A 19,008-nucleotide genomic window follows, 5' to 3' on the forward strand; every position below is an offset into this window, starting at 1 on the left:
ATATTTTTTGTATATATTTAGTCAAAGTTAAAAGTGTTCGACTTCTCGAAGGATGAGAATGACATCTATTTTGAGACCGAGGGAGTAGGACTTAGGAGTACTAGTATTTCCATTAGTACAATAGTACTCGTTGATGAAATGATGGATTGTCACCCACCGTTTTGTGCTTGTGCACTATGATGGACCGATCACCGATCAGTGCCTCATCCAATGGGTATCATAAGCTGTTGCTTATTATAGTTTGTTGTTTTGCCGTGCAACACTAACATCTGGTACTTTCCCGTTAGATAGCAATAGCCTAACTCACCTTTGCTGCTTAGAATCTCCGACTTCCCATTGATGAATTGGAATTCATTTCCACCATGATTTTCAATCTTGGAAAAAGATAAGTCCAGAACTCTGACTCTCTGAGCCGCCGGATGAAAACTACTCAGGAACCACTTGGATCCTTTCATTATGTAGAAATTAGAATCTACATAACTAAGCTATTTGACTAAGAATTTAACATTTCATAACTTTTTAAAATTCATATATATGCCTATCTTAAATTTATAGGATGAGATATGGAAATTAATTCTATAGGTCACCGTGCTACGTTTCTACTTTGCAACTTATAACATGCTCTTCGACTCGCTCCCTATAATCTCTCTCATATGGCCAACAAAATTGATTTATGCCTAAATTATGATTATTAGAATGAAATTCAGTTATATCCGGCTATAATTCAAGAGCTTGAAATAAGTTAGGTTAGTATTGCGTCCATCACTGCAATAACCACATATAAGGCCAGTTTTAAAGGGGTTTCATAGAGATTTTATACTTATTTATTATAGTGTCATATTAGTAAAAACGATGAAGTGATATAAAAATTAAGAGGAGAGAGAAGATGCGTAGTGCAAGAGAGATAATGAAACTAATTATAACTTGTTTGGTACAGTTTCAGCCTTAGCCAAAATAGTTCTAATTGTGGCTTCTTTAATGAAGTGGCCTTTTTTACGCTTAGTAAAACAACCCTGGTTGTTGGAAAAGATGGAAATATCCATAATACCTTTATTTTTTTTCTTCTCTCTTTTTCCATTATCTTCCTTCATTTTTCTTTCACTTTTATTTCTCTTTTCCTTCCTCTTCTCTCCCCACCTTACCTCGCCTCCCATGCCTCCACCTCATCGCATGCACATCTGACCCCGTGAGGCTCGTCTCGACACCATCTACCCCCCTTGGCCGCCACACTTTTCGCGCTTGTCGCGCTATTGTCATGCGCTCCTCCATTGCCTTTCCTAAGGTACCTCCTACACGGGCTTCTCCCTTGCCGACTGCAGGAGCTCGCCAAGAAGAAGGACGCACTGGTGAAGGGAATCCACGTCCATGCGCTCGTGCCTCACCCAGGGAGCTGGTGGAAGCTGCTTTTTAGCTCCACCGCCCGCTCACCCCTACGAGAGCACATTTCCCGTGGCTTCACGTGTAGAGCCGAGTGGAGCTGGCCCCATTTGCTTGTGTAGATGCTGAAGTAGCTTTGCCAGCTGGTGAAGAAGCTTCACAAAACACTCCTAACAATCCACAACTATCTAATTCTAGAGTGGAAAAAAGAGAGAAAAAGGCTCTAACAATTAATACACCATCGCTTTTGGTGCGTTTAGTAGGGATTCAGGTTTTCGTAAAAACATTTTGGATCTAGATTCTCTCAAGAAACATTTCAAGTGATAAATTGGAATCATTTGTGAAATCATTTTGGCTGGTAGGCTATTTTTCGGTTCACAAAAAGTGTTTTTATAAAAAAAATCATATAAACAAAAATATTCTTTAAAAAAGTTCAGAACCTTTTGTGGACAAAGAACAATTTAAATACAACACATTTTAACTTATTTCACTTACAAAGAATTATAAACGGATAAATATAATTGTTAGAAGAGAAGGGAAGCAAAAGAAATGGTACTAAAATCAGTGCGAAACTAGCATGCACCCAATTCTAGTTCCCCGATAGAGAACGAAAGACATTTCCAGTCTGAAAAATCTCATCATTTAGACGTTTTGTCATTTCAGGGTTCGTTATGGATTTTCAAGTTCCAGGCAAGAATCCAAAAGGTTTATGCTATTCAGAGCACCCCTAACGCATATTTTTTTATGTGTGCTTCGTCAGTGAAATAGACTTGGATAAAAAAAATATGTGTTCTACATGTGACAGTGGTACGTGCATCAGCTACGATAGCATCGATAGAGAGAAGATAGTAGGCACCAAAATTGTAAGGGAAAAAAGAAGAGAAGAGAGAGTTTTAGGGACAACAAAAATATAATTGGATTGGATGGATAGTAACTTAAAGTTTTTCATTTCTAATTAGACCTGCTACTTTTAGATGAAACCACGATTACTACTCTCTCTCTAAAAAAACGAAACTCTAGCTTGGAAAACTGAACGACCCTAAATCTAGTTAAAAAAGAGAAAGAAGGGCTGGACACATAACTAGCCAACGAAAATAAATAAAATAACCGTTGCTCTCACGTCTCTGTACAAGCTACAGTACCATTACGCGGAATAAATCCTCGAAAGTTTTCCGAAAAGGTACAGATCCCCGAAACCTCAGATCTTCTGCACCTACCCCATGGCCACACTGCCACAGCACGCTTGATGTGAAAACAGCACTACAGAACGAGAGAGCACACCCGCGCAACGGTGGCCGGCCGCAGGAGCTCGGAGCCGCAGAAGATCACGCCACCGCCGTCGCCTCCTTTCTTCCCTCCGGGTTAGCGCACACGGCACACAGCTCTCGCTGCTGCTCCTCTCGCAGCTTGTTTGGAGCCGCTTCTTAACGGCTTTTTACGGGAAAAAAGGCGAGGTTTTTAACTATGTATCGTTATAAAAGTTGATAATTATATATAAGCCACAAAAAGTTGAGTTTTTACAGGTGCCTCTGAACTCTTTTGTCCTTTATGCCACTTTTGTCAGATTTAGTCCTAACGGTGTCAAATCGTGGATGTAAAAAGTCAAAAATACCCTTAAGTCTGAATACACAATTTATTTTTTAGCATGTTAATGACATCAAATGAAAAAACTCAAAACTAGAAAGTTGTAGATCTCGACAATATCTACAATTCTTGTAAAAAAATTATCTTTCATTTAATTCCGTACAAAAAAAAATAATTTGATATGATTAATATATCTTAGAAAAATCATATTTTTTATACATAATCAAATAAAAATAATTTTTATATAAATATTGTAGATCGCCATGAGATCTATAACTTTCTAGTTTTGAGTTTTTTCATTTGAGATCTTAAGATGTTCAAAAAAAAATTAATTACATATTAAAACCTAAGGGTATTTTTGACTTTTTACGTCCGCAGTTTGACACCGTTAGTGCTAAATCTGACGGAAGTGGTGTGCAGGGCAAAAGAGTTCATATTAGTGGCACATGTGAGAACTTAATTTTTTAATAGTTTATGAATAATTACCAACTTATATAGGCACGAACCGAAATACTATTCCAGCAGATTTGTTACGAGAGCTGTTTGACTGAAAAAAAAAAATTATAACAAAATTGGACAGAGCATAATGGCACACACGTAAAAGCATGAGGGAAAACCAAAAAAAGGCGGACGAACTCTCCCAAACGGCGGCCCACTTGTCCCGCCCGCGATTCTTCTCCTCGCGGTGTTTCGACGTGGAAGCGGAATCGGCAGTGGGGAAAATCCCACCGATTCGCTCGGCCCTCGCCCCTCCGCTCGCTCGAGAGGCACCGGCGCCGCCGACTCCGGGTTCCTCCTCCCCGCGCGCGGCCGCTGGGGCTCCTCTTCCTCCCTGCGACGCAGGCGCTGTCTCCCTCCTCGCGCGGCGGCGGCCGCCGCCTCCCAAACGGTACGCTTCGACTTCCTGCGCTTCTTAGGGAAGCTAGCTTTTGAATTTGAAGGAAACGAGCTTCGAATTGAAGCTAGCTGTCCCGAACTCCCGATATTCCGTTACGCTTCGCTTGCTTTCTTTTCCATTTTTTGGCACCTCGGGCTCTCATCCTTTTCCTCGTCCCGGCTTCCACTCAGCTCCGTTGCTTTTGCTGCTGAAGCCCCGCGGCACCGCCTCCGGATTCCCTCCGGCTTCTGCTCCGGCGGTCGGATCTCGCGCCGCGTTGCCCCGGTAAGCCCCTCCCTTCCGTCTCTCTCTCTGCAGCAATCGCTTCGTTTTCCCTGTTGCTAGGTGCCTGCTACCAGTAGATGCCGCTGCTTGTGCTGGTTTGGGCTAGTAATTTCGCAGGGACAGGACGCCCAGTGGATCTGGAACGCGTGTGTTGTGCTGAGATCTGCGTGGGCTCGCGTAAGAGTAAATGGCTTGCTTGCTGGCGAAATAGTGCGTGCTGTGTTCGGCGTGGCTTCTGCAGGCTTGGCCGATAGGTCGATAGCAGGAACTCAGTTCTGGTCTTCTGGATAATAGAATTTCCTTTCAGAGCATATTGAAGTCAGCGGTGAGATAGTGACTTCCAGGTTTTGAACTTGAATGCAGAGTGATGTGCCAGGGAGGTTGACCTTAGCCCGCTAGGCTCTTGCTGGATTGAATTATTAGGACACAGCTGACTAGAGATTGACCCTTAACCTTGCTACACACTTTTTAGGAATTCAGTTGCGCTAAGTAGAGTTTTCTCAGGTGCAGATTAGTCAACACTAGAGAGTGGGCAGCTCTATCACGTGTGATTAATTTTGTTTTTTCCCCGTACCATGTTATTGCTGACTTGCTGCAGCATTCCAAATTAGTAAGCTCATTAAGGGAACTTTGCAAAGTGTAACGCCACAAAGTAAATAAACCACTATACGAAGCACTACAGGTCATTTCAGTTAGTGTTGGACTGTTAAGGATACGTTTTGATTTTGAGAGAGCCACAAGACCATTAATTTTTCTCTCGTGGGAACATGGTTTCTTGTTCTGTTGTTGTTCAATCAAATTGTACCTGTTATGTTTAACATTTTAACTGCAAGGTGCCATCTATAGATGTCCAAATGGGCGGTACGACACGAGCACGATTAAGCATGGCATGGCTAGGCACGAGCACGATAGGCACAAGTAGCTAGCATGCCGTGTCCTTCCTTGCCGCTCATCGTGCTAAGGCAAGGGCCAGGCACGGATCTCCTTGCCCTTAGACGTGCCGTGCCGGCACAACGGGCACGCACCCAAGCACAACAGGCATCTAGGACACCAAGCCACTCAATCGGTTCAACATTGAAAAAAAATTAAAAAAACACAAGATTACAGATTCTCAAAATCGATGTACATATTCACAAATCAACAAAACTCGCCGTGGGTATTGGGGATTGAGGAATCATAAATCAACTTGCCGGTCGATGCTCACTGTCACCGCCTACCCGTGCCGGCGCGCGCCATTCTCACCGTCGCCGCCCTGCCATTGCCGACTTGCGTTCAGTGGAGGGGCACTGGTCCACCGGGAGGAGAGGTGAGGCATAGGGGACCAAGGAAGCAGGGGCTAGGGAGAAGGGAGTCGCTGGCGGCGGCCAAAGGAGAGAGTGTAGCTGTCGGATGCAGGATAGTGCGCCCAGAGGTCGGAGCGCTAGGCCAATGCCCTCGAGTGGGGAACGGGGTGGGGCCATGGCGGTAGATGGAGTGAGGAGCGCCACAGCGATGGATGGGGAGCGGACGGGAGAAGAGTGGACTGGAGAAGAGCAGAATGGAGGGGAGCGAACAGGAGAAGTGCGCATCCGAGAAGGGGAGGGGAGCGGACGAGAGGGGACTTGGGTGGCGGCCGAGGATGGGATGTCAGATGTATATGGTTAGGGAGATTTTATATCTGGTGCTAGAATACGTGCCTTAGCGGGCTGACCCCTTAATCGGGCCGTGCTTGTGCCAGCCTGTTTGGACATCTATAGTGCCATCCCCATCCATGGCAAAACAAAAAAAAGAATTTATAATTTTGCGAATTTTACGGCTGCGATAAACATTCAGTGTGGCAAAACTAATCCAAAATGTTTCAGAGTTTGGACTCATGGTGCATTTGGTGATGAACATGTAATGGCTGCTCCTTTGGGTAAAAAACTGGATCGAAAGAAACATCACAAATACATTTTATGAATTATAAGTCTGGTCACAATTCTGAATCACAGGAAACAAAAAAAAAGAGAGAAATTTGAAGAAACAAGAAGGGCGGGCCTGGTGCAAGTGGTAGAGTCTTACCGCCTGTGACCAGAAGGTCCCAGGTTCGAGTCGCGGTCTACTCGCATTGCACAGGCGAGGGTAAGGCTTGCCACTAACACCCTTCCCCAGACCCCGCACAGAGCGGGAGCTCTCTGCACTGGGTACGCCCTTTTAAATTTGAAGAAACAAGTTGTGCTGTCAGCATCTATATGAACCTGATTCCTTTACTGCATATGTTCTATGGAAATGTTAGTGGCACGTAGTTAATGTTCAGTTGACAATTTCTGGTTCTAATGATATCTGCTTGTCTATTTCAGCCTTTGAGGCAGAAAGGTGTTCAACTCTGTTTCCAATTGATTGGATTGTCTGTACGTTCATTGCTAGTGCATTATGGAAGATGATGGTACTACATGAGGTCAAATGAAAGTCATGCATATACCTTCCTTCTGATGGCCAGGGTATGTTAATTGTTCAGTTTGGTAGCTTTCTAGATACACCAGCACACCACAAATTCTCTCACACTCAATATGCCGACATGGGGTAAATCATCGTCAAAAGATGTTAAGAAAACCACCAAGGAAAACCTGATCGATACATTTCATCGCTTGATAAGTCCAAATGAGCAAAAGGGAAGCACAAAATCAAAACGGAATTGTAGGCGTGGCAATAATACAGCTGCTGAGAAAGTTTGCAAATCAACAACAGTGTCACGTCCAACTTCTCCTTCAAAAGAAGTTTCCCGCTGCCAAAGTTTTTCGGCTGATAGGCTGCATGCCCAGCCACTTCCTATTCCTGGAGTACGCCCTCGGGTAACTCGTGCAGTTGCTGATGTCAATGATTCAAAGCCCATATTGGAAAAACGTGGCAAACCACCACTGCTTCTGCCACTCCCTAAACCCAATCTGCTTCACCGGGGACCTGGAAGCAGTGATATTCCTTCGGAAATAGTGGTTGCTTCTGTCTCTAGCAATTGTTCTGCTGATAGTGAGGATCGTGCAGATTCTCAGCTTCAGAGCCCTGTTGGGAATGATACTGACAATGTAACAAAGGTTTCTTCAAAGAACAAGTCAAGGTACTCTCCTGACTCTTGAGGCCAAAAACACCACTTCTATATTCAATTCCTATATTCCAGGCTGTCACATTATTTGTGTGCCTCTTCATCTAAACATGTTCTAACATTTCCTTTTCTCTTTCTGAAGTAATGTTCGCAAGGATCACTCTGGTGCTATTACTACCAAGACCACGAAGGAAATATTGAAGCCAGCTGCTAATGCATTCCTCAGTAACCATACACAGTCCACGCCACCAAGAGGTATTTCAGCTGACAATAATCAACCAGATTTACAAAATCTCCGGGCAATAGTTTTCGAGAGTGCTCCCAATAGTTTGATGTCAAGTCCTTCGAGAAGTCCAAGACCAATATGTCCTGATCATATTCCGACTTCAGCCTTTTGGGCAGTGAAGCCTCATGCTGATGTAACTTTCCTTGGATCTGGTCAGTGCTCCAGTCCAGGTTCAGGACAAACATCTGGACATAATTCAGTGGGTGGCGATATGCTATCCCAGCTTTTTTGGCAACCCACCAGGGGTAGTCCAGAGTGTTCACCAGTTCCTAGCCCAAGAATGACGAGTCCTGGCCCTAGTTCTCATGTGCATAGTGGAAGTGTTTCCCCATTGCATCCAAGGTCTGGAGGAGTGGCACCTGAATCTCCTACAAGTCGGCATGATGATGGAAAGAAGAAGCAACCCCATAAATTGCCCCTTCCACCATTGAGCATCTCTAACAGTTCATTTTTTCCGAATAACTCCACGCCAAGCAGTCCTATTTCAGTACCCCGCAGCCCTGGGAGAACAGAGAATCCATCAAGTCCTGCATCACGATGGAAGAAGGGCAAGCTGATTGGTCGCGGGACATTTGGTCATGTATATGTTGGCTTCAACAAGTACGTGTTTTCCTATGTATGAATTTCAAATGCAAAGTTTGACTTTTCTATAAATATATGTTTAACATCTTTACAAGTTTCTGGGGTTCTTTTTGTTCGACTCACTTTCCTCTATAATTATCCCACTATGAAATCCTTTCTTGTGAATGGAGTTATATAATATGCCTTGTTTGCTCAATGTTTCCCAGAAATGCTATAGCAATATTTGACCTGTAACAATCTTTATCTGTTTGCTAACTTTCCCTACAAGAGAATAGACTAGGTAGGTAGTATATTCATGTACCTTTATGGTGTAAGGTGTATTGTGCTCTGTTTTTCTCTTGAAAAGCTGGAAACACATTTTTTTTTTCCTGAGAAGAGACAGATTACCCCTACCTCATCTTGTGTATGCCACACTTTACAAGTCTCAAATGGTTATGTTCCTCAGCCACTAAGATTAAGAGAGGGTGTTCATATTGTACTCCCTGCTTATGTGCAAAGTGCAAGCAACTTTGTTGAGGTAGCAACAACAAGGGGCATGTGGCATCTGTACTAACTGTTAATACGGCCCAAATCCAAAGCATCAAATGTAAAAGAACAGATCACGTAGTGAATTAAACTAGTTAGGACCATAACACTATATTTCTTGCATAAAACTTGTGAGTGCCATACTGCTATGCATAATTGTTGGCATAATTGCATTCTAGCAATGAGAGATGACAGCTAAAAGACAACTCATGTTGATGGTAAAGTTACATAGTCATAGGACACTGAAAACTATACATCCTGTTGTGTTAAAAAAGATCTTATGGTCCAAATAAAGTCAAGAGAAGTTTTTTTTTAATACTGATAACTGTTTTGAATAATAGGATATTGTCTGTTTCAGTTGATATAATCCGCTTTCCATTTGAGCTTTTTCAAATCATGCTTGACAGCTTGAGTTTTCATAACCTTTGCTTTGTATGCCCTATCTTGATATCATCATCTGTATTACTATTAGTGATAGCGGTGAAATGTGCGCAATGAAAGAGGTTACCCTATTCTTGGATGATCCTAAATCAAAGGAGAGTGCAAAGCAATTGCGGCAGGTATGTTATTTCAGATGTATTTTGCACCACCTACAAAAATTTAGTTTATAAGTTGTTGTGTTTATTATTTTACATTATCTTTTAACTTTCCCCTTTCTGTTTAACAGGAAGTATCACTCTTGAGCCGCTTACGGCATCCAAATATTGTACAATACTATGGATCAGAAATGGTATAAACTGTTTCCTTCAATTACTAATTTACTATCTGTGTACGCTTGGTTTTGCTTGCTTCTATAATGCCTCTATTGTTCCTGCAATTTCAGAAGATTGTGTCTGTTATTTAATCTTACTTAATTTTTTACCCTTTTCCCTTCAGCAAGGGTGATAAAAAAGTTCACAACAGCTTGTCAAATATCATTAATAGGGCTATGCATACGTTACTTTCATTTTTAGGCTTGAACTTATGTATTATGTTTGCCCAAAATCAGGTTGAAGATAAACTTTACATATATTTGGAATATGTTTCTGGTGGATCCATACATAAACTTCTTCAAGAGTATGGACAGCTTGGTGAACCAGCAATACGCAGCTACACCCAACAGATACTTTCAGGCTTAGCTTATTTGCATGCCAAGAATACGGTCCATAGGTAGCATTTCAGTTTTTTTGGTTCAATCTTTTGGGTTGCGCATTCAGCAAATGTCATCTATTTTTACTTTTGCTTTTGTGGCTGCTATTAATAATTTGTAGGGACATCAAAGGTGCAAACATACTAGTTGATCCAAGTGGCCGTGTTAAGCTTGCAGACTTTGGAATGGCAAAGCATGTAAGTCTCGAAGCCATTTTACTTGGTTAAAAGTAGTTCAGCGGGCTGATGTTTTCTCCATGTAGAAATATGGATTTGCTATCCTCACATTTATTTTCCCTTTGTAGTTTTTTCATCTATCCCCATAAACCATGACCACTTGAAAATTGAAATGGACCAATCTCTTCAAAAATATACAGCCATATGAAAGTTGTGTTTCCAACAGCATTTCTACAATAGTCTGAGGTTCTGGTGTGGTGAGCATACTGGTCTAGCGGTCTAATTACTGGTGATAAGGTTATCCTAATCCTTTGTGGGTTATTCATTAATAACTCTGGTCATGGATAAGCGGCACTTCAGACATTCATATGCTCTCCAAAGCCTAACTTTGACAACCAGTTTCTGGTATAATATTAGTTGAATACTCATGCTCTGCGCCTCTGCCAAACATTTAGGTGCAGTCAATAAGCTTAGCTTATGAAATACCCTCATTCTTGGCTCATTGCTCCTCCAGCTGTGATCGCCTATGCCATACCCTCAGTGCCAGTAATAGCACATCTAAGCTCTGCGCCTCTGCTGCAGTATAAGTTGTGCCTCTGTTCCAGCGCAGCATCATGATATGTTACACACCACTTTGGCAAAATTGGGTACTGCTTGGACCAGGATAGGGGGTGGGTTCTGATACAACCTTTAATGGCGGTGAATAATTGGTAGGGTGCCCACCAAATGGAATGTGACAGAGGGAGGAGTGTTTTGAGATAAGATGAAAATTTACCGAATAATACTCCCTTTGATTCAAGTACATGTTGTTTAGGACATTGACACTGTCTACAAGGTGAAACTTTTATTGGCAGTTTCTGTGAAAAATATGTACATTTCAAAGAAAAGTAAGTAAATATTTTGAAAATGCTTTTCATGTTGAATCTAGTAACATCTATCTATGTATTTTTTATATTAATATTTAAACTTCAAACTTTTAAAAAGTTTGTTAGTCAGGAGTCCTAAATTGACATATATCTTGAACCAGAGGAGTAGTTGTTTGTTTGGATTTTTTTTTTCCTTTTTCATTGTTAGTATATTTATGTGGAACGTGGGGAAAGGTAATACAATTTTACTTGTGGTTTTCTTTCTGTAACCATAACTCACATCATTACTCCTCAACTTGTTAATTTTTTTTCTCCTTTTTGTGTTTGTTTCTCCCAGATCAATGGGCAGCACTGTCCTTTTTCATTTAAGGGTAGTCCATACTGGATGGCTCCAGAGGTACTGCTGAAAATCAAGCTCTTACTTTAGTTTGTATTTTTTGAATTCAAAATGTGTATCACATTATAATTTCTGTTAACACCACTAACCATGCAACACAATGCAGGTTATAAAAAATTCTAATGGATGCAACCTTGCGGTTGACATATGGAGTTTAGGTTGCACTGTCCTGGAAATGGCTACCTCAAAGCCACCATGGAGCCAGTATGAAGGGGTCAGTATTAGACATCAAAATATAGCTGATATTTGTTCTAGAGTGTCGATGCTCATTCTGAGTTAACCATCTGCATTTATTGTTGACTAATGACTATTGCTGCCTACATCAGCAATTAGCATTTCACTTTGCTTTCTAACTACATCAGCAGTTCAGAACTTAATTTATTATCCCATATCTATTCAGATGTAGCTGATTTCTTTGTGCCTTCTGGGTGCATCTACAGTCTTTACCTTGGAGTTTCATGAATGCCTTTACCTTATATTTCTTTAAAAAATAATCATAACAGTGTGAGATTGACTTGCCCACTTTCTACTGTTTTTTTGGAGGACAAAAGCCCCCCCTTGGTGTAGCATGAACTGGTTAGAACTTCAATTGCTTGTGCATTTATTGTAGTTCAAGTACTTGGTTGATGTCATGTACGGGATTGATGCTGGAAGGGCAAGGAGGCGGCCCAGGATCAGGATGCAGCACATACAAGTGTTTTGAGTTCTCAAGGACAAGGAGTCAGAGTCCTAGGTGCTTCTGTTTGGAAGATACGCTAATCGGTTTTTGTTAGATATATTAGCAGAATGGATTAGAATTAGTTAAAGTCGTATGAGAGGAAGGACTTGTAACTTTTCCTTATATATAGGTCACATGTATCTGGAAAACCTCAAGAATAGATTAAATCTAGTTCCCTGTTCCCTCCTGTTCTTCTCCTACCTTTTGTTCCTGCGCAATCGCTGGCGCCTAAATCTCGGCCTCACAGTCCAGGTTCCCGTCCTACTACCTTGTACGACTACATCCTTCGCAACCCGCCAGCAACCAACCAGCCACCGCCATCCCAATTTACTGAAAAGATACATTTTCTCAAAAAGAAAGAAAAACGACGACCAACTTATTTACTGTGAATTAGTTTAATATGCTATATAATCCCCACTGTTTCACATATTTCCTTCATTTCAATGAACATATCGGTTCAAGATAATGGGCCATTTCCTCAAGATACTGAATTCTACCATTTACTGAGAGCACATGATAGGATGTGCAATTACATTGACATCCAGAGAGCGGAATTCCACACTGGGTGAATGAATGAAAAGTTACCTTTTTCCTGAATTTTACCAAGAATTTCTTGCTATCTGAAAGTGGAATCCAAGCTCATGTACCTTTATGGAGTTATGAAATATTGGACTTCTGTTAATTGTTAACTTAATCATAAATGCAATTCAGGTATGAATGTTTCCCTTTTATTTGCCAACAGATTGCTGCAGTGTTCAAGATTGGGAACAGCAAGGAACTTCCGCCAATACCGGATCACCTCTCGGAGCACTGCAAGGACTTCATTAGGAAGTGTCTGCAACGTGACCCATCTCAACGTCCAACGTCAGTTGAGCTTTTGCAACACCCATTCATACAAAATGGAATTTCACTTGAGAAATCTGTTATTCCTAATCATTTGGAGCATTTGGCTGCCATATCATGCAGAACAAAACCCAAGGTACCACCTGAATGCTACTATTCTCATTTGATTCTTCAGCTCAAAATGGCATATCTTCTCAAATTAAAAACTGATGTATTTATCTTCAGTGAATTTCATATGTTTCAGTAATTATGTGCATCAGAAATTGATATGTTAGTCTCTTTTGAACTTCTTATGGTTTCTGTTAGTTTATCCATTGTTGTCAAATTGTACACCTATATGAAATTTCGTGTTTTTATTATTTTTTGGGCATAAAAACAATTAAATTCTAATCAAGATGGAGCATATCCTTGGTACCTGGCAAGTGGGCAGTGCGAAATTGAATTGGAAAGTGACCAAAGGCAAAGGAGAAAAACTGTCGATCCAGCTTACTCAGAGCAACAATCAGTTGATAAAGGGGAGTAGGACATGATATGAGACGGATGGATGCCAATATTTACAGCACATCAGAAAGCAGGTTGGAGCTTGGTTTGGTGATGCTTTGTGCAGCTTTTGGCATTTCTCTGGTTGAATGTCTGTTTCTTTTGGAGAAGATGCTACCACAGGATAGAATGGGGATACAGGGCAGAGGATCATTCATTTTTCAGTGACATTTGAGGGATCTGGAAATTTTACAAGGGCATATAGAAAAGTTTCCTTGTTGATTTAGCTCAACTGAACTGATATATATATATACCTGTCTACAATTCCTGAGTGTTAATTTGTTGAAACAGACCATGGATAGTTGGATTTTCTTTCATTTAAGATTCTTATGATCTGATCTCCTTTTGGGACTTGATTTGCCAGGTGGCCGTGCAGACAAGAAATGCCTCCTTAGGTTTCGAGGGTCAGACTATTTACCAAAGAAGGGGTGTAAAATTATCTTCAAAACACAGGTACAACAATACGAGTCTACAACATATCTTACTTCCTGCTACAATTTTTCAGAGAGGATGTTTACGGAACCTAAAAAAAAATTAGTTGTTAAAGTGTTCCATAACTAATCAAACTGCAGCTACTCTGTTCATGTATGACAGTATTTATGCTTCCTGCTACAATTTTTCAGAGAGGAGGTTATGGAACCTAAAACAAAATTAGTTGTAAACGTGCTCTATAACGAATCAAACTGCAGCTACTCTATTCATGTATGCCAATATTTATGCGTGAATCCAGTGAGAAAAGAAAAAAAAAACTATCTAAGCATGCACACCTCTGCCCTCTAATTCTTATCTGCTTGCAGTGATATCCATATTCGAAGCAATATTTCCTGTCCAGTTTCTCCATGTGGAAGCCCCCTCCTAAAGTCGAGGTCCCCCCAACACACAAGTGGCAGAATGTCACCCTCTCCTATTTCGAGCCCCAGTCCTATTTCGAGCCCCAGAACTATGTCAGGCACTTCCACACCCCTATCTGGTGGTAATGGTGCTATTCCTTTTAACCACCTAAGGTATGCAACTTACAGCAGTGAGGGATTTGGGACCACATCAAGAGGCCTAGACGATCACTTCCCCAACCGGCATAAAGATCCGATCCTTGGGCATTTCGCTCAGGCGCATCAAGTCTCACAGGGACCTCGGGAAAGAGTAGTATCTGAAGCTGATATTCTGAGCCCTCAATTTGGAAAGAAACTTGGAAATGTTTTTGACTTACGGGAAAGGCTGTCTCCTTCTGAACATTTTACTCGTCATGCCTTGGTGGATCATGTGGAGCTAAATCCTTCACTAGACCTGACATCCGGCTCTCTAAACCCTGGACTAAAGCGTGGTAAATAACTATTGAGTGTAAAAAGCAGGGTGGCATTTTTTTGAAGTTTGTTAAGGTAACTGGTGGTTTTTGGCTGCTATGACCATTCAATGACTGCAACTGTATCATAGTATCAGAAAGATTGACAATTCCTTTAGAAGCTAATGGTTGGCAATGAATGGGATCTTTGTTGTCATCAATGCAATTCAAGTCAACAATGGTATGCCCCTTCTCCTAATTTACATCTGTTTTACAATCTGCATTCATTTACACACCTCCGTGGGTCAAACTATTCTAAATCACTTGCAGATTCAATGTCATAGCTTTCTAGCTGCTAGGAACTTGTAGTATCAGTGCAACATTGTTATGAATGTTTTCTCCTTGGCTTTGTATCCTTTGATCATTCTATTGTTTTTACTGCAGTAATTAAAAATAAACTGATTTCTGCTCTGAGATTTGTGTTAGATGTTAGTCTGCTATCGTCTTATATGTGTGGTTCCTGCAGCTAGTGCACCTTTTTGTCATTGTTATATTTATCTAGCATGTGCAGAGATTTGCTTGCACCTGCTTTGCGTTTCAACTTTAGCTTATTGAACATGATAGTTAATGAAGATACCAAATTTGTTAAAAAAAAAGATTCTCATGTTGTTCTGTGAATTGCAGATTCTGCCTATTCCTACATGGCTGGGCAAGTCTCCTTAGCATACTAAACTGGCGTGCTAACAAGTAACAAGTGTCAAATGATGGGACTGTATATTGGATTCCCAGACTGAATCACTGAAGGACCCAAAGCAGTAACTCTCCATTTGTATACCCCTACTCACCCCCAATATGTAACCTATTCTTTCTTCCAATTTTTTCTTGGCGTCGTGATGCCCATGTACAGAAGGAATCTCAATTAGGAGCCTAGTTTTTGCACAGGAAAAACAGTTGAGCTAGTCATTCAGCAATCAGTTACCAATTTATCTGGTCATCCACAGTTACATATTATCTCACCCATGGTTGGAGCTGGTGCAGTCGTGCTGCAAGTCGATTCAGCATTAATGAAATTATTTTGTACATACCAGTTATTCGACTAAATGAGCCAAATCATTCACTGTACGTCAGTGCCAGCTACTCGAAATTTATGCTAAGAATCTGGTCGCATGTCGCCCATACTAGAACTTGTTTTACACAGCTGTTGGGATTCCGAAAGTTCTATTCGAGCAACAAAGCGCTGGTTTGCTGCTTGCTTGATGACAGAAATAAAATGTACAGTGGTGATTTGCTGTCAACTGTTACCTGTCTGGGTGATGGCATTCGTCAGAATTTCTGCGTGCTCCATGAAATCCAACCGTTGCATCAGGCAGTTACTGGCATGCCCTAGGCTGCTTACAAGTTACAAGGCGATGGTCCTGTCCCCGCTGGGCGCTGGCCCTTGCGGTTTATGGCGATCTATCTCGTGTGGTGTGTCCGAGGTAGCGATCGCCTGCCCTTGCCCGTGGCCTGTTTGACGGCATCGGAGCCGTGCGAGCATGTGCCTCGGCACCTCGCCGTGGTCTCCGGTCATGGCTGGTGGCCAGCCCTACGATAATGCACCTCTCGGAGTTGCGCTCCTTACCCCTACGGTACCCTACGTTCTATCTTGGATGCTCCGGAGCTGCGGGACCAGATCAATCTCATATGGTCCGTGCCATCAACTGTGAGCAATAATGGCAAGAGCAAGCAAGGCGTCTCCGGCTGAGCGGCCCGCGAGAAGAAACTACAATCAGCCACGGTGTAGCCGCGCTGGTTTTTGTAGCATTGCGCCGGGATCAGGCCGGATGAGAAGGACCAGTCCTGAGTCCTCCACCCTGGCAGTGGGCAGGCTGCTGCGAATGTGGGGTGACTCATCATGGTCCTTTTCGCCGGCGCCAACCCCGCCAACTTGAGAACCCAAATCGCTTCAACCACAAAGCTATATTGCGCTGCGTAGCCGTTGTCACGGTGCTGTACTGTAGTTTGTGCTGAGATGCTCTGCTGGGCGCTGGCCGTGGCACAGTAGGGTTGCCCATTGGCCACATTGCAGAAGGGCGGCAGCGGCCGAATGGATGAACTCTTGAGGCTCGGCTCGACTCGACTCGACTGTCTCATAACTTCAAAGATTTTTTTTTTCACATAACAACAGCGGCGGCATATTACACAATTGGGTACTGAAATTACAAGTCTGGGGGTTCAGATAAAAGCAGAGCAAACTTGAGGAGGAACGGAGGAACTCCACGTAACATTGTAGGCGTTGGAAAACGACCATGAATAACCCTCATCAGGCGCAGGTTGCCTCTTGAATCGGCACCTCAAAGCAGCACGAGCTTACTTAAGACCTGCTCTTGAATGGGATGGCCCTGATGATCACCTGGTGGTAGATGGCAGCCAGGGCAGCGCCGATGAAGGGGCCGACCCAGAAGATCCACTGCAAAGGCAGAAATTGTTGAGGTCAGCATGCGAGGGTGCATATGCATAATGCGTTAATGCAGGTCGTTGTCCTAGAAGGCAGTGGTTGGCTGAATGGCTGCTACATTAAAGCAGCATCACCCTTCGGATAAGGGCAGGATTCCATAATCTAATCAAATTAACCAACAAATGCTTATGAGATTATATATCCTAGCATATCAACCTTCAGAAATTATGCAACTGATCAATGGTTTCTACTTTCAAGCAGTTCTGCAGTTGAATGCTGTAGACATATTTTTACTTCGTAGTTTCTCCCCAATTTTACATCAGCTATTCAGACTCCATCTCACTATTTAATTTCAGATGATTTCATTTGATCAGACTAGACTCTTCATGTTACTTCTCGCAGCAAGCTAAACAGTTTTTGCTAAGGCAATGGAACTACTTATAACAGCTAAACAGCATGAAATGGAGAAGAGCGTTGTTTTCACTCACGTGGTCAGACCAGGCATGGTGCTGGTTGTAAATGACGGCGGCGCCAAGGCTCCGCGCCGGGTTGATGCCGGTGCCGGTGATAGGGATGGTGGCCAGGTGGACCAGGAACACCGCGAACCCGATTGGGAGCGGGGCAAGGATCTGTTCATCCCACAAAGAAATCATCTGTCAAGCAAGCTTCCACCGAGGCACGGACAAGGTTAATACTGGAGCTCTCCGAACACTCACCGGCACATGGGAGTCCCTGGCGTTCCTCTTGGCGTCGGTGGCGGAGAAGACGGTGTAGACGAGGATGAAGGTGCCGACGATCTCAGCGCCGAGGCCGTCGGCCTTGGTGTATCCGGCCGCGACGACGTTGGCGCCGCCGCCGTTGCCCATGTACAGCCCCTGCTGGAACCCCTTGACGACGCCGGCGCCGCAGATGGCGCCCAGGCACTGCATGATGATGTAGAAGACCGCCCTGGTGAGCGACAGCTTCCTCGCCAGGAACAGCCCGAAGGTCACCGCCGGGTTGATGTGCCCGCCTGCAGTTGCGATTGCGAGCGAGAGGAGAGAAAAAAACCCATCATCAGCAGCTAGCACGAGTGCACGACGAGGCAAGGCAAGCAGAGCAAGGAGGAAACCAGAAGAAAAGAAACAGAGGACGAAGTAGAGAGGTGGCCGGCGGTACCGGAGATGCCGGCGGTGCAGTAGACGAGGGCGAAGATCATGCCGCCAAAGGACCAGGCGATGCCCTGGATGCCGACGGTGGCGCACTTGGAGGTGGACTTGGAGACGCCCATGACGGTGAGGATGGAGATGTAGAGGAAGAGGAAGGTGGCGACGAACTCGGCGATGCCGGCGCGGTAGAAGGACCACGACTTGAGCTCCCCGGGCTCGAAGAGCGCCGCCGGCGGGGGCTCCTTGTAGTCCTTGTCCTCGGTGCCCTGCGCCGCCGTGCCGATGGGCTGGCGCTCCGAGAACTTGTTGGCGCCCAGGCGCACGTCCTCCTCCTTCCCCTCCATGTCGCCGGCTCTTAGCAGCTTCTTGCAGCAGCCGAGCCTGGCTAGCTAGAGCTAGCTAGAAGAAGCAGCTAGTTGCTGAGCTGAGCTGAGCTGAGATGGTGTGGTGCTTGTGAGGACTGCGTCGCAGCGGGAGTGAAAGAGTCTTACAGTGAGCAGCAGCCATGGTGGCGAGGAGGTGGTTCTGGAAGGAGTGGGAGCAATGGGTGTGGTGAGGTGAGGTGTGGTGACGAGGACGGGCGGTGGGGACGGTGACAGCCTGGCAGAGGGAGGAGGAGCGGGATGGTCGTTGGCTTGCTGCTGCCATGCTGTTATCTTCAAATAGTTGAGGTTCAATAACAAACATATCTTCTGAAAATTAAAAGAATATCGGTCTGGAGGATAATTCAGAAATACTCCTACTAATCAGCAATTGTGAATTTGTCAATGGAGATACCAATCACACTACCAGGATTTTGCAACATGGGGCAAGAGGTCCCGGTCGTGTCGACCAGACCCTAATCATACATGAAACCTGTTTGTGCATCACTCCATTGTGAAACATTAGCGGAATTTATTTC

At 43.5% G+C, this 19,008-nt stretch overlaps 2 protein-coding genes across 3 annotated transcripts; one reads left to right on the top strand and one right to left on the bottom strand.

Annotated features, from left to right (window-relative positions):
- Positions 1-3,612: 3,612 nt before the first annotated feature.
- Positions 3,613-15,644, top strand: LOC136491180 (mitogen-activated protein kinase kinase kinase YODA-like). Of its 2 annotated transcripts, XM_066487414.1 has the most exons (14): positions 3,613-3,850; positions 4,030-4,123; positions 6,442-7,196; positions 7,324-8,067; positions 9,047-9,134; positions 9,242-9,304; positions 9,563-9,723; positions 9,825-9,900; positions 11,083-11,142; positions 11,249-11,356; positions 12,603-12,839; positions 13,608-13,696; positions 14,041-14,763; positions 15,207-15,644. In XM_066487414.1, the coding sequence occupies exons 3-13, from the start codon at positions 6,652-6,654 to the stop codon at positions 14,570-14,572; spliced, it is 2,703 nt and encodes a 900-aa protein (XP_066343511.1). In that variant the 5' UTR covers positions 3,613-3,850; positions 4,030-4,123; positions 6,442-6,651; the 3' UTR covers positions 14,573-14,763; positions 15,207-15,644. The 2 variants fall into 2 exon arrangements, with proteins under 2 accessions (XP_066343511.1, XP_066343512.1); XM_066487415.1 differs by lacking the exon at positions 4,030-4,123.
- Positions 15,645-16,647: 1,003 nt separating this feature from the next.
- LOC136491181 (aquaporin PIP1-3/PIP1-4-like) lies at positions 16,648-18,624 on the bottom strand. Its single transcript, XM_066487416.1, has 4 exons — positions 18,118-18,624; positions 17,676-17,971; positions 17,448-17,588; positions 16,648-16,971 (listed from the first exon to the last, which is right to left on the bottom strand). The coding sequence occupies exons 1-4, from the start codon at positions 18,449-18,451 to the stop codon at positions 16,876-16,878; spliced, it is 867 nt and encodes a 288-aa protein (XP_066343513.1). The 5' UTR covers positions 18,452-18,624; the 3' UTR covers positions 16,648-16,875.
- Positions 18,625-19,008: the final 384 nt, after the last annotated feature.

Source organism: Miscanthus floridulus, chromosome 11 (genome assembly GCF_019320115.1).
Source record: "Miscanthus floridulus cultivar M001 chromosome 11, ASM1932011v1, whole genome shotgun sequence".
Taxonomy (NCBI): Eukaryota; Viridiplantae; Streptophyta; class Magnoliopsida; order Poales; family Poaceae; genus Miscanthus; species Miscanthus floridulus.